Genomic DNA, 16280 nt, shown 5'->3' on the forward strand with positions numbered 1-16280 from the left:
TCACACTGGGATTGCAGATTAGGCTTTTTTCAGGCACTTTACAGGTGCTATTTTTAGCGCTAAAGTGCCTGAAAAATGCCTCTAGTGTGAAAGGGGTCTCAGGGTCAGCAGGTTTGCTGTATTTCTTTTTTTTATGTTTATTGTATAACCTCTCATAGTCATATCTGACAGTATATGAATGAAAAGCAGTCTGGTGTTCATGCCTGTAAATGTTTGCCTGCTATGTCATTGTCTTCCTGTCTTTGACAGAAAAGGATGCAGCAGATAATGATACACTGTTTCCTGAGCGTAAAATCAAAGCTGGAGTGTCGACGGGGCTTTTTTGACCTCATCGGCTGTGACTTCCTGATTGATGATGATTTTAAGGTATTATGTTAATGCAAATTTAAATCCTAAGATATATCTTCTATCAGCATGCAGATCAATTTAAGTATTCTAAATGCACAGGAATTCGAGACATTGTTACCATTTCAACTTCATATACTGTACTGTATTCTATAGGTATTGAATTGGTTAAATAGAAAAGAGTTATCAATGCAGCTTCAGAATATGGAAAATAAAATAAAATCAGTACCAATGCTTTGCTTTCACACTGACGATTACCATCTATTAAAAGAGCTTTCCATTTTTAACAAGAAAGTGATAAACCCTTTCACTGCAGAGCACTGCGCAGCCAAATTGTTTTTAAAAAGTAACAGCGGGTGCGGGAGGAAGAACCCCTCCTGCTGTCACTTGGAGGGGGCAGGAGCTGGAACATGTTAGATGTTCCACCCTAAATATAGGTGGAACGTGTAACACATTTTAAAGATAAACTAAGCTTTTAAAATTCCAATATAATGGAAAAACCTACTTGGTCATAGTGGTTTTAAGCAAAAGAAAAAATAATATTAACAATCCACTTCAATGCCTTTATATGTGGGTTGAAGCACTTGCAACGGAGCAATGACCTGTTGTTTCCATGTGCCTTGTTGACATATTGCCTTCCACACAACATGACATGTTCTGTGAGCTCCTAGATTTTAAAAGATTCCTGCAAAAGGCCAATTAGAAGCCTTAAGTTAATTTACTGCCATAAAAGAAAAGTTCCGATCCACTTGCCATTTACAAGCAGTCAGCCTCTCCCTTTCCTGTTTCTAGACAGGATACATCTTTTAAAACAAATAGTTCATATATTATGCTTACAGAAGTAGAGGACCTTACCTATCCGACTGCTTATCAAGGTCATGATTAAGGTGTTGAGGTGATTTTTACATTTTTTTAAAATTAAACCTTTTTTTAAGGTTGTAAGAATACAAATTAATACAGTCAAGTATGGCAGGACAATAGGGCAGCATTAATATACATAATAAACATTAAACAGTATTCTGTGACAATAGAAGATACAAGTATTAACAAATATATATGATAAAATATCACTTAGTTATCATGTATTACTACATGTAAAAGCAAAAACTAAAATTAAGTAAGAAAGGACAACATTTTAGAATCATAGTTATCATTAGCCATGGCAATTAAATCCTCCATTCTCATGAGATGGTCCAGTTCTGTGATCCAATCTCTAATGGAAGGGGGTATAGAGGTTTTCTAATATCTAGGGATCAGGGTTCTATCAGCCAGAATAAAAAGTCGGAAAAAAAAGTTTTAATATTTTTAATAGAGCCTGTGATCATGGCGAGAAGGGCTTACTTAGGATGTTCTGGCTATTGTTTAATTGTGGCTATGTGGCCTATTTTAAAAATAGTCTTCCAAAAGAACAAATAATAGGGCATGACAAGTTTTTTATTTAGGCTGGCTAATAATGGATGTTTCTTTGTTTTGTTCAGCCAGCAGGCTGGATTCCTCCATCTACATAGTTGAGGTGGATGGAGGAATCCTCTCTGCTGAGACATTGTATTCTGACAGCGGGGACTGTCCGCTATCAGAATAAACTGATCAGTGGCTGCAGCCCGTTGGCTGCAGTTGCTGATTGAAAAAAATTTCCAACAAGGCCATTCGACAGAAGTCGATCATTAGATCAACTTCTGTCGAGCAGGGGTGGCCAAAAGTGGCAAAATTCAGCTCAAATTCAGATCCCTCTATGCTTTAGTCTATGCTAGGACAGCTGGGAACCAGGAGCTCATTTTTTAGGCCCCCTCGGAAGCCCCAGTGCCAGTGCTCTTCTGATGTTGGAAGGTAATTCTGCAACTTATAAAAAGTGAGGACATACAAGACACTGGCAATTTGTGTTCTACAAAAAAAAAAAAAAAAAAAGAATATCAGCTAGTCAAATTCAAAAGCAATGTATGATGTAAAATTATTAGACATAACAAGCTGGTTTACACTCCTCCCAGAAGAATTGTATTCCTTGACTTGTGACTTGTTCACATGACAAACTGTATTGTGAGGAAGGAAACACAGACATCATGTAGTGAGATAGGATATAGGCTTCATTGAGCTTTAGCTGGGGAGTGATGTTACATTGTCTGTAAAAAAAAAAAAAAAAAAAGAAGGCTTGCAGCTTAAAGTTAAAGTTTATACTGCTTATATTTTGCCCTCCATGATTCCTCCCACCTCCTTCAACAACATACTAATTAAATTTGTAAAATAAAACTTTTACTTTTTCATTACCTAGTTTTAGACCCAGTGATGTCATCAGTGGGTCTCTGTGCTTCTCTATACAATGCAGGCAGATCAAATCTGGTGAGAGATGCTGTACATAACTTCCCAAAAATATCACAGCACCCTGCCCCAGTTCTTCTCAAAGGTCTAAGTCCTGATTCAAGCAGTTGGTTGGCTTTTTGCAAATGTCAAAATGGCAATAGGTGTTATTCTAATCTAGACCAACAAACGTATAACTGATTCATGAGAATTTGTATTATTAACTTCAAAGATTTTTATTTTGTAGGTCTTCAAAAATAAACATACATTGCATAAGATTGACAGTGAAGTAGAATCCACACAGAGTACAATCCTCAGAGAACAGTTACATTTTGTTTCATAACAGCATAACATAAAACTGCAACGTTACATACGGGGTCATATCCCGATAACCTAACAGAGTATAAGCATCCCCCTTACTAGGAATACAATAGTATTTGTCAGTGGGTTTATGAATGAGAGGGGTATGCCTTGCAAACAGAGCTCAGGTAGGGATCAGGGGGATCAAGTTCCATCTTTTTAAATTCCCAACACCCCCAAGGGGATCAGACTGTGCTGGGTGACGTTATCAAATGCAAAACCCCTCCCTCCTCTACCAGGCCGAGCTGGTTGGCTCAAAGCTGCCCTGGGTCTCTGATCAGCTTCGAGAATTTGTATTATTATTATTACTATACAGGATATATATAGCATCAGCAGTTTGCACAGTGCTTTACAATATAAAAGAAGACAATTAAGTCACAATTCAGTATAATACAAGAGGAATAAGAGGGCCCTGCTCATAAGAGCTTACAATCTGATAGAATTTAAATCAAAGCTACATTAAAAGCTACAAGTGTCTGCTCTCTTGGAGTTTTTTTTAGTTCTTTGGAGATTGATTCTCGATTGTTCTCGAAAATAAAATGGAGGGAAGGCACGTCATTAATGATGAATGACTCTGGATTAATAGAGAGCAGCAAAAGAAAACCCCTTTAATATAGTCAGTTGAAAACTTCAGTAAGGGTGGCTATACCTAGCCACACAATTGAACATTGGTTGTGATGAGTGTTTGAATACTGTCCTATGTAAGAGATGATAACTAGAGGACAGCAACTGGAAGACCTCTGTCAGGCTAGACCAGCCTCTCCTAACCAGGGTTCCTTCTGAGGTTGTTAGGGGTTTCTTGAATAGTGAGCAATGGAGAATTGTTCTCCCATCTAATCTGATCATCAATGCAGGAGGACAATCATCCACCGATCATTAATGTAACAGTTATAATTACATTGACCACTAATCCTAAAGCACACGACAATTTTCACTTTTGCATTTCTTTTTGTTGTCGTTATTGTTTGAATTGAATTGAATTAAATTACTATACAGTTGTATACAGGGGGTGGGTGTCAGGGGCGGCCCATCCATTAAGGGCTCACGGGCACCTCCCCCTCTCTCCAGCCACCCCCTCTATGACTAATGGATAGATTCATGTATTGCATGAATCTATCCATGGCCGCTGTAGCCACCCCCTATTTAGGCATCCTGCCCCTTTTTCGGATGCCTGATGCCTGAATTCCAGCGGCTGGGGTGTTTTTTTGAAGCACCTGATTAAAACCATAAGCTCTAATAGGCTTCAAAAAAGGTGGACTTGGAGCGCAAAGCATTGTGCTTGCAGTCCACCCAGGTGTGTTAGAAAAGCAAATGAATATTTGCTTTTCTAACACTGAACCACCTCTCAGCCAATCAGGAGACACGGATCTAATACCTATCACCTGATTGGCTGAAGGCACATGCGCCCTGATTGGATGCCTAGCAGACCGAAGAAAAGACAAAGGGGAAGCATGGAGGACACAGGAGCCATCCCACACCTCGCCGCCGTCACCCGCTGCCTGACCCGTCACTAAGATGGGGTAAGTTCCAGGCAGACAGTGGGTGGGCAGGGGGTCACAGTGGCGGCATTTGATGGGCACAAGTGGCGGCATTTGATGGGCACACGGGGCTGCATTTGATGGGCACACGGGGCTGAATTTGATGGGCACAAGTGGCGGCATTTGATGGGGCACAAGTGGCTGCATATGAGGGGCACAAGTGACGGCATTTGACGGGTACAAGTGGCTGCATATTATGGGCACAAGTGGCTGCATATTATGGGCACAAGTGGCTGCACTTGATGGGCACAAGTGGCTGCACTTGATGGGCACAAGTGGCTGCATATGGTGAGCACAAGTGGCTGCATTTGACGGGTACAAGTGGTGGCATTTGACGGGCACAAGTGGCTGCATATGACGGGCACAGGTGGCTGCATTTGACAGCACAAGTGGCTGCATATGATGGGCACAAGTGGCTGCATTTTATGGGCTCAGGTTGCTGCATTTGACGGGCACAAGTGGCTGCATTTGATGGGCACAAGTGGCTGCATTTGATGAGCACAAGTGGCTGCATATTATGGCACAAGTGGCTGCATTTTATGGGGCACGAATGGCTGCATATGATGGACACGAGTGGCTGCATATGATGGGCACAGGTAGCTGCATTTGATGGCACAGTGGCTGCATTTGATGGACACAGTGAGGCTGCAATTGATGTTTTTTTTTTAGTATTTTCAGTTTGTTTGTGCCCCTCCAAAATGTTTGAGCACCAGCCGCCACTGGGTTTTAAAAAATGTGCTAGGTGTCAAATAATGTAGGTATGACACAATTTATATTACTTTATTTAAAACTGCACAATTTACTGCTTATTTACCATGAGCTGTACAGTATGTGTGACCATTTTAGCAGGGGCTCCCCAAGACCTTAAGAATATTTCAAAGACTCCTCAGTGGTAAAACTTTTGAAAAAAGTTGGGCTAGACAGTGACCAAGGTAAAAAAACCTTGCCTTACATCTATGGCCAGCCAGACACTTATTGCTGACTCTTCTTTAGGTGTGGCTGCTGGAAATGAACTGTAATCCTGCACTGCATACCAACTGTGAGGTACTGAAAGAAGTAATCCCCAATGTGGTCAATGAAACCCTTGGTATGTATATTTCAAATACATTTTCCACTAAGTATCATTTGTGAATGTTTGTTTAGATTTTAGCAAGGATTTATTATATTTATTGGTTTTCAACATTCTTTATATATTTTTCATTGCCTGCAATTTGCAAAATGATACTAGCATAGAAGACAAAAGTGCATACTAGCACATTATGAAAGACTTACCCACACGCGGAGCCCTCCAGCGTAGCGCTGCCATGGCTCCCCAATGCTTCCATCTTCCCCCAGTCTTTCTTCCGGGTTCATGGCCTCCGGCTATATAAATGGCACCAGCTGCATCTCAATGCATAGCTGCTAAATGGTGCAAGTTTAGGAGATATTCATTGTACCTACAGGAAAGCCTTATTATAGGCTTACCTGTGGGTACAAGTTAAAAGGTGAACTTTACTTCCACTTACTTACAAAAGGGGAAATTTATGTTCATCTCCATCACCCTATTTTTTCTTTTGGTGGCTGTCATGTGTGTGGTGCGGGATGGCGTGTCTCCGTGGCGTTTGGCTCCATATATGCTACCCCCGGGGTGATGCTGAATGATTCCTTTTGGAAACAAGGCTTGATTCCTTTCCTCTGATTCAGATCAAGGTTTGGTTTCTCCTTTTTGTTTTTGCCTCAGCCATATTGGTTTGAAAAGGAGGCTTGGTCTCTCCCTCTGGTTCAAACCAAGGCTTGGCTTTTCATTTGACTCCCTCGGCCATGTTATTTTGAAAGGGAGGCTTGGCTAATCCTTTTGTTTCCTAGTGGCCATGTTACTTCCTTTCTTTCAGAATGAGGCTTGGCCATTCGTTTTTCAAAATGTAGCAATGTAGTTCAAAATGAGCAAATCATTTTGTTTTAAACAGCTGTGCACTTTCTGTTATGGACCTATAAATAGCATGGTTTTGGACATGGACCCCGTGCCCCCAATGACGTCATGTATGATGAAACTAGTAGGGCGGAGTTCATGTCCAGCGATACCACGCTAGACGCTACTCTGATCTGCAGATTTTTATGTGAGAACCTTTTATCCACTTTTACATTGTATTGGCCCTGTGGTCACTTTTAATGGCATTTATTCAATAAAACCACCCTAGTTTTACGCTATGTGGCAACTTTTTGCCTTTTTTACATAAACCTCCATGAGAAAGAGTGATTAACCGGCACCAGCGGTTGTCACGCTACCCCTTTCTACCTCCAGTGGATGGATCCTTCATGATGGGTGATTCCATGCGTGATTAGACTCCTATAATGTGGAGTCTAGCTATTCGGTAAGGGCACATCTGGTATCTATACGGTGGAAGGCGCTCTTGGGTATACGGTCGCTCACTATCATTTGGACACGTGTTGCAACAATATGTCACTTTATTTCTGTATGGACTTATATGGGAATCCTATGGACTGACCATTGTCACTTTATTTCATTACACATGTTATATCACTATTTATTCATTTAGCGTGGCAATTGTTGTTTATATGTATTCTTGGCACAATTTGTTCTGTTGTGTAATTGCCAGCAGCTTGTTTTTTCATGTTTTCTGTTTTATTTTTTCACTTTCACCTGCGCAATCACAAACATAATGTTCTCACATACAGAGACAGGGTAGAAAGGAGAAGAAGTTGAAGGGGTTAAAAATGATCATACAGTCAGTGTAAAATCCTCACCATGGATCATTTGGTGCTGCTGACTCATTCATTCCCCATTTCTAAAATAATACTGTTTTCTCCATCGTAAGAGGAAGGGGAGTAATCAATAATGTACACAGTAGTGTGTTCACATTTGCAATCAATGTGATTAGTCATCACAGTGATAACATGGTACAGAGCCGCTCAGTGCACTAAGTCTGTGGACTAAAGCTGGCCATAGATGGAGAAAATCGCTTGATTCCCCCATCAACACAGTCAGTGTTGATGGGGGAATCCCTCTTGGGAGCCATTGTGTTCTCGGTGGAGCTGTCCTTGCTTGGTAAACACAATGATTACTGCTAGCAATTATAATAGCCGCTAGCAATAATCGCATGTAAAATCAGACAGGCCAGTTGTACCTCATTTGATTGATCGATCAACTTGGGTACATTTAGCCTGCCCATAAATGGTTCGAACTATCTATGGTCAGCTTAAGATGTCTAATGATGACTTGGTTCAAGGCCATTAACGAGGACAGCAGCCGTTCAATGGTACTTTCTTCAGTGCTGTTTATGAACAGTACTGGGGAAATAACAGTCCACCTCTCCTGCATTTATAAATGTACAGCGGTTGCGAAGTGGTTAAGCCACACTGGCACTGCAATGCATACTTGGAGGCATCCCCTCCTCGTTAAAGGTTCAGCAACACACTAGAAGCGCAGATATCACCTTTGCCAGGCAGCTGAAGACTTCCAATAAGTGTCTGCACCCAATGAAAAAAAAGCAACAATGGTAGCGGCACAGATCAGTTTGAAACTAAAAAACTTAAGAAAGGGAAGGGCAATATGCAAAGCAATACAAAGGGTGGTCCCTGGATTTTTATTGCTGTCTATGTTTCCACTGGGGAGATTCCCCCCCCTCCCCGTATTAGTGTCTATTAGATTACTGTCACCAGGACAGATAGTGATGGGAAATCATCCAACATGGACACTTGTTCCAGTGATTGCTCTCACTTTAGAGAGATATCCACTCACTTTGTATCGGGTCAGATCTAGCCTGCCTGATGTGGTGTGCAGTAAAAAATGTTGGGGGGGCGGTGGCAGGGGATGAAAGGTCAGCAGGGCAGAAGAGGGGCTTTGGGGGGCACAAGGTAATTCTTTGTATCTGGGAAAGAAAGTGAAGGGAAATATCCCCAAGGGCACAAAGACAGAGGAAAATAATAGTTTTAACCATATAACCCAATCCAAAACTAGAAAAAGAAAGGTTTGCTTTAGATACACTGTTAAAGTGTATTTAAAGCAAACCTTTCTTTTTCTAGTTTTGGATTAGATTTGGACATAGATCAAATAAATAATTCCCAGCTTTTTAGGGATTGTAGCACACTTTGATCCCCATAGGGTTTTTACAGCTCTGTAGAAATGGTGGCAGGTATACTTCTACCTCTAATTTAGCTGTGACAGATGCTACTAAATTTTTTTCGATTGAGCCTCTGATGCCATCAGACAAAATCATTTCTCCTTCCTATAGAATTTAGAATCTACTATAGGATGTTGGGCACAGGGATGTCATCAACTGATTGTCTATAGTTAAGATTCATTTGGTGACACAAGAGGATTAACTGAAAAGATAAGCAGGATTTGTTACAGCCTTTCTAGTGGGGAAATCTAAGGCTTCTTGGAGAAACGAAAAACTGGACAGGAGATTGAAGCCTTCTCTATGCCATCCCCAATAGGGTAATTCTGTCTTAGATGAAACTTCTCTTTAAATAAAGCTCTTTGTGATATGCAACTCAACTCATTTAAAAGACTTTATCGAAGTCCTTTGTTTTCACAGACTTGGCACTTGAGATCTTCAAAAAAAGCTTTAAAGGCCAACGTATTATGCCCCTGAATACACAGAGAAAGTTTGTGTTGTTATACAATGGGGAGACCAATGAACAGGCAATAAAATTTAACTGGCCCAGAAGCTCCAGTCCTGCTAAAGAAGAGAAGAAGACAGCTCCAGCTGACAACCAAATCAGACTTGTGAAAAATGTGGAGAAGCCCCAGAGATCTTTTAAACCTCTTGCAGACAATGCAAGCCGCATTGTAACTAGGTCAACAGTCTTGAGATCTCCTCGAAGAACAAGCTTGGCAATGTCCCCTATTAATATGATGGGCTTTCATGATGGCTTGACACGCCATACAGTAAGACAGAAAGCCAGGTACAACATAACATCTAAGAGTCTGGATGGGCCTCAGTTCAACAATTTAACAGAGGTGGGCCGAACAAATAGCAAAGCTAAACCAACACCTGTTGCCAAGATTTCATTTACAGGTCCTCAGAAATTTAGAATGATTGGTAGAAAAACACCCCAGTTTACAAGGAGGAGCACACCAGATACATCAATCAACACCAATGTTGTGATCCTCTCTGAACAGAATCGTCTCCTCTTCAGCAGGGGCTCTGTCCGCAATGTTGAGGACCCCGGTGAACCCAAATTAAAAGATGCACACTCAAATGAACATGGTCATGGAGTATCTGTAAAATAATGACGGTCACCATGCAAAAACTAGTAAAAGAGCATTAAAAAAGTGATTAGTGGTCTTTATATTTGTAGATCAGTGGTTCTCAACTCCTGTCCTCAGGACCCACTAACACGCCAGGTTTTATGTATTACCTTGGGGAGATGCAAACTAGAATACTGCAATCACTGAGCAACAAATTATATCACCTGTGATGCATTTCAGTTATCTTGCAAACCTGGCCTGTTAGTGGGTCCTGAGGACAGGAGTTGAGAACCACTGATGTAGATGGTCACATCTGGCATTTCTAAACTTTTATCTGTTTTTGCAAACTGAAAACCATTGCAGTATTTATCTTTGCCGATTCTTTCAAGAAAAGAGTCCAGGAATGCATACAGATTGGGATTTTTACAACAGAATTTGCAAGATGACTTGCAAGTTTTGTTAAGAATTCCACCCACAAAGTTTTACAGGACTAGTGTATGAGTTTAAAGCTAACATCCTTGCCTTTTTGTTGAGTTCTGCTAAGGTGAAAAAAATGCTTTGATCATTTGCAGCTCTGGTTCACTCTTCTGCATTTACTGTCACTCAAATGTTTGCCCAACAGCCATGGAAGCCAATATCCTCTGACACATGCTTATCACAGACACAGTAAACTGCAGGCAGGAAAGCTTAACAATTACAAAAATGAATGGCAGACAGATGGGTTTTACCCATTATTGGCCCTATTCAATAAAGGGTTCTTATTTTTAAGCACAGTAACCTGTAGCAACAAATCAAACTTTAGTTTGTTGAAGTCAAGCTAATAGAAGATGTCTTTTGTTTGCTATGGGTTACGTTACTGCACGGACAGCATCACTGTCGCTTCTGCCATTACTAAAGATATGTCCCTGGCTCCTTATGGGGAGGTTTTATTTCTGCTGGTGGGAATTATAAAAAACTCTCCATTATCATAAAAGTAAAAATAAATAAATAAACAGCACAGGTGCAGCACCTAACAGGTTAGTGACCCCTTTGCCTACAATGTCTCTCACTACTTATACTAACCCAGAACCATCTTTATTTCATCTTGAGACAAGAAAATATACTTTAAAGTATGCGTAAACCCAATTATGAAATTGTAAATAAGCTTTAATATTTGAATGTAAATTCAAAATTGATTTTTAATAATTTTTGTTTCCAATTTGAAGCTTTCATTAAAATCACACTTTGTGATTCTTTTGTGAAGGTTATTGTACAGGCACTTTCTGGTATGGGGTGACTATACTCTGTCCCAGTTTTTCTTCTGCATTGTCATGCTCTCCAAATGAAGACACAGATTCGGTCCACTGTTGTCACCATTTAGAAATGCCATGCAACAGTGTAAGTTTGTAGACATGAAGTGGCTTGTGAAGATCAGCAGTGCTGAAAAAAGGGAAACAGTAAAAAAAAGTATTTTATTAAAAAAAAAAAAAAAAAAGACATTTATTTTTGATTCACAGTATTTTAGCAAACGGAAGCATTAAGAGGTCTGCAAATGATTACTGACACCCCATCCCATGTGTTCATACATACAAAAGAAAAGGAGCACTAATCCAAATAATTGGGACTTTTAAGGTCTCAGTTACAGTCAGTACAACTATTTTAATAACTGAAGAACTGGGTTGGATAAGTTACAAAATATCTTCAGCATTAAAAAACAAGTCCACATGAATATGACTAGGTACAACTATTTTAAGATAAATGAAAATGTATATTTATTACAAAAATGTTAAAACACATAAACATGTTTCACCATTGTTCATCCACTAGAGGAAATAGACAATTCACCATAATCTAAATATCTATGCAAACTTGTATGTAGTGAGGTCCATTTACTAAAAGTGGAGGGTGCAAAATCTGGTGCAGCTGTGCATGGTAGCCAATCAGCTTCCAACTCCAGCTTGTTCAATGAAGCTTTGACAATAAAATCTGGAAGTTGATTTGTTCCTGTGCAGAGCTACACCAGATTGTGCATGTTCCATTCTTAGTAAATCCACCCCAGTATGTCATTCAGTTAGGAGTTACAGTACATTTACCATATTTATAAGAGCTTTTACTAAATGATGACCATTACCTAACATTCTTGCGTGGAGCAGTTAACTTTAATTAAACCTTTACTCCTTTTTAAGCTTTTAAGTATAAGTCCTACCTAATAGCAGGTACAACAGGATGAATGCTATTATCTTTATTAACCATAAAAAGCCTCTTCTGTGTCTTAGCCCAATTTAGTTTGACTTTGTCACCTGAGCAACACTTTCGCTGGTTATGTCTCAGCTCTGCCAACTATATTTGCACAGTTCAGTGATGTTTCCCCAGGGCAGTCAGCAAGGGTGCTCTCCTTGGACATGGGAGTAGCAGGTAATGGAGAATAGCCATAGAAACTGGTCATGCAGCGATTGAATTTCATCCATTTCCTGATAAACTAGACAAATCTTGTTCAGTGTGTGGTCCTGACACCTTCTCTTCTCCTGCTTGGCTTCCCTCCTTTGAAAAGTCAAAGGAGTCAGGCAGAAAATTGTTGGCCAAACAATAGTTGCATCCAATCAGATGCAGCCGCTGTTCAGGTATTTTGATGGCTGGGGAAACTACATCTTAAAGGATACGTTTTTTAGGAGCCTGTAAAGCATTGCATCCATGATCAGCAGATTGTGAGTGCAATGCCAGGCTCCTGAAGACTGTATGTGTAGTAACTAAACCAAAAATCTTTACTGGTTGATAAAGGCCATAGCAGGCATTTCTGGTGTTTGCTCTGTTTTGGCGTTTACATTTAAACATTTGAAATAATGTACCGGTTCACTTTAGGTGTTCATTTTGATTTTCTTTTAATGATTTGCTGCAGTGAGAAAATGGGTAATATTAACATTTTCCTTTGTGAACTGTATATACTGTATATTTATTAATACATATATTTATGTACCAAAATGTATACCCATGGGTGTTCGTAATTATTTAAAAAATGTAATATATTGCAGCTTATCAGTAAAACTGCTCTACAGTGATAGAAATGTGGCTGATTCAATATGAACTGGACACATTTTGGACAGTGTGTGGCAGTCCCTGCCTGACAGAAGTCGATCATTTGATTGACTTCTGTTGAAGGGACATGTTGGAAACCGTTTCTGGATCAATGGCCACCTCCAGTGATCAGTGTGTTCTGAAAACAATGGGTGCAGCTGTCAGGACACATTATCCTGGTGGAATGGGGAGGGGGTCGTAGGATTTATTCGTCCAACTTGTTTGTGAGGATGGAGCCCTTTAAAAAAAAAAAAAACTCTTCACCTTAAGGCAAGCCATAGATTATGGAATTTTCTTTCAACCATGGGTTAATGGAAAGAAAATTGCTTGATTCCTCCATTAACACAGACAGCATTGATAGTGGAATCCCTCCCACTGTGCTATTGTATTCTGACAGCGAGACGTTTCCACACCATAAGAATACAATGATTACTGCTAGCAGCTATAGCCACTGGCAATGATCACACAAGAATAACCTGACAGGCTGGTTGTACTTAAATCAATCAATGGATCTTGATTTCTGTCAAGATTAAAAGGCATTTTCTATACTAGCTAAACATATTCTTAGCCTGAAAAAAGAAAACCAATGCAGCCACAACATTCAAGGTAAGCTGCAATATATTCCATTTTTGGTTTTGGGTTTGGATATGCTTTAAAATACTTGATCCACAGTGTACTTTGGTGCTACCTTCTTGAACTGTTTACAATTGATAAGCATAATGTAAATTGTGATAACATTGATACAAATCATATTTTTCTGCAATTCACAAGCCAATAATATTGATCATGTCTTAACAGATATATCACTTCATTGCAACCAGCCTGCCCATAGATGCATCAAAATTCGTCTGGTTCCTGCTGAACCGGACAAATTTTGATCTGTATATGGCAGGCCTAAGGATGAGGTAAGGTTTGGGTTGTCATGTGATAGCATGCCATTGGTCCAATCAGCTGTGGCCAGGGAATTCCTTGCCTTGCAGCCGCATGTAACAAAGGAATGGGGATGCTGGTAACATCATTGACTAATATAGCAACATGGCCAAATTTGGACAATGTTATTAACGAAATATAGCCCTGTGGCCATGTTAGGTCAAAGATGTCACCAAAATCCCCACCCCTTTGTTGCATGCGGCTGTGGTTTTGGGAATTCCCTGGTTACAGCTGATTGGGCCTGCGGTCTGCTATCATGTTAGAAATTAAAGGTGAGTTAGGTATGCCTGATGGGAAATCCAATTGAGTGCTAGCCCCGGCCCGCCTACGTGGGTATATTGGGAGTCGCAATACAAAACATCTTCCCCTTTAGTTATCTCCATTGAAGGAAGGTGTTTTCCAGTTCACAGATGATACAGTAGTTAGGAAGGCTGATGACGCTGTTTGATGTTTGATATTTCAGTTCCATACACAGATAGTTACAAGGATTTCTATCAAGATTAACCGCTTCAGCCCCGGAAGATTTTACCCCCTTCCTGACCAGAGCACTTTTTGCGATTCAGCACTGCGTCGCTTTAACTGACACTTGCGCGGTCGTGTGATGTTGCACAAACACAAAATTGACGTCCTTTTTTCCCCACAAATAGAGCTTTCTTTTGGTGGTATTTGATCACCTCTGCGGTTTTTATTTTTTGCTAAAATAAATATCCCCCAAAAATATAAAAAAAAAAAAACACATTTTTTCCTCAGTTCAGGCCAATATGTATTCTTCTACATATATTTGGTAAAAAAAACCCTGCAATAAGCGTATATTGATTGGTTTGCGCAAAATTTATAGTGTCTACAAAATAGGGGATAGTTTTATGGCATTTTTATTATTAATTTTTTTTTTTTATTAGTAATGGCGGCGATCTCCGATTTTTATCGTGACTGTGACATTATGGTGGACACATCGGACACTTTTGACACTATTTTGGAACCATTGTCATTTATACAGCAATCAGTGCTATAAAAATGCAAATGACAATGGCAGGGAAAGGGTTAAACACTAGGGGGCAATCAAGGGGTTAAGTGTGTCCTAGGGAGTGATTCTAACTGTGGGGGGGTGGACTTCAACTCACATGACAGCGATCACTGCTGACTTGGAGCGGTGATCTCTGTCATGTCACATGGCAGAACGGGGAAATGCCTTGTTTACATAGGCACTTACCTTTTCTGCGGCTCGATTACACGATTGCCGGGAGACCGGCAGACATCGAGTCCGCGGGTCCTGCAGCCACAGTCATGCTGTACGCGGTGGGCATGCGCGCTCGCTAGCCCCGCCACTTAAAGGGGACGTACAGGTATGCCCATTTGCCCACCGCTGCCATTGTGCCGACGTATATCAGCGTGCAGCGGACGGAAAGTGGTTAAAAGGTATTTTCTATACTAGCTAGACATATTATTAGCCTGAAAAAAGAAAACCAATGCAGCCACAACATTCAAGGTAAGCTGCAATATATTCCATTTTTGGTTTTGGGTTTGGATATGCTTTAAAATATTTGAACAACAGTGTACTTTAGTGGTACCTTCTTGAACTGTTTACAATTGATAAGCATAATGCAAATTGTGATAACATTGATACAAATCATATTTTTCTGCAATTAACAAGCCAACAATATTTATAATATTGATTATATCTTAACAGATATATCACTTTTCTATTAATAAAAAAAAAAAAACATTACTTTTACAAAATTGTGTCCATTTGTATTGTGTGAAATGTACACCCAGGATAAGGCCTTCTTCACAGGGCCGATTAGCCGCACACATTGGATTCCAGCAGCAAGAACCAGCAGATTCTTGTAGATGGAATGACAGGCGCATGTGAATAGTGGCAGCCGCTCAACCTGTACAAAGTATTGACAGACTGACAGCAGCCATTACTATTCACATGTAGCCGCAGACCAAGCTGTGGTTAGGGACAGGTGTCTGAGCCTGGATGCATCTGACTTCAGTTACAGAAACTTTTTTTTTTTTTCTTTTGGGGTTTTATATAAATAAATTGAAGCTGACAATTGTAAGCACCCACAGCTCAACCTTCAAACTGCCACTTTTGCTGGACAGCTTACCCTGTTAAAGGGATCGGAAAAAATAACAGATAACAGGGAAAAAAAAGAAAACAAATTTAACCATCACGTTCTAAAAACAAGTTAATACTAACAACCCTCCCTATGGTATTTACACTCCCTTCTACACACCATTCATCAGAGAGGAACCCAATGGAAGAGCCAAGGCATACTCTAAGGCTGGATTCACACCTATGCATTTTTAGTGCTTTTTGCATTTTGCTGATTTGCACTACAGAACGTGTTCCATAGGAAACAATGTTAAATGGACTGTAGTGCAAATCTGCAAAATGCAAAAAGCACTAAAACTGCATAAGTGTGAATCCAGCCTAAGTTGGGTGGTCCTAATGTCCTCTTTAAATTTGGCAGGGCCACTAGTTAGTAATATGTAGCTTTTCTTTATAGGATCTCATGAAAAAGTCGTCTCCCTGCATGCTACTTCTGGAAATGCAAGTTGCTTGG

General features: G+C 40.1%; 1 protein-coding gene across 1 annotated transcript in view; it reads left to right on the top strand.

Moving 5' to 3' along the window:
* Nucleotides 1-14444, top strand: part of TTLL10 (tubulin tyrosine ligase like 10) — a 130654-nt gene extending 116210 nt beyond the window's left edge. Inside the window, exons 10-12 of the mRNA XM_073603070.1 lie at nt 250-366; nt 5529-5622; nt 9074-14444. Of these exons, the coding sequence (XP_073459171.1) occupies nt 250-366; nt 5529-5622; nt 9074-9771 (909 nt within the window). The 3' untranslated portion in view covers nt 9772-14444. The remainder of the gene's footprint in view (nt 1-249; nt 367-5528; nt 5623-9073) is intronic.
* The last annotated feature ends 1836 nt before the right edge of the window (nt 14445-16280 follow it).

Source organism: Aquarana catesbeiana, linkage group LG10 (assembly GCF_042186555.1).
Source record: "Aquarana catesbeiana isolate 2022-GZ linkage group LG10, ASM4218655v1, whole genome shotgun sequence".
Lineage (NCBI taxonomy): Eukaryota > Metazoa > Chordata > Amphibia > Anura > Ranidae > Aquarana > Aquarana catesbeiana.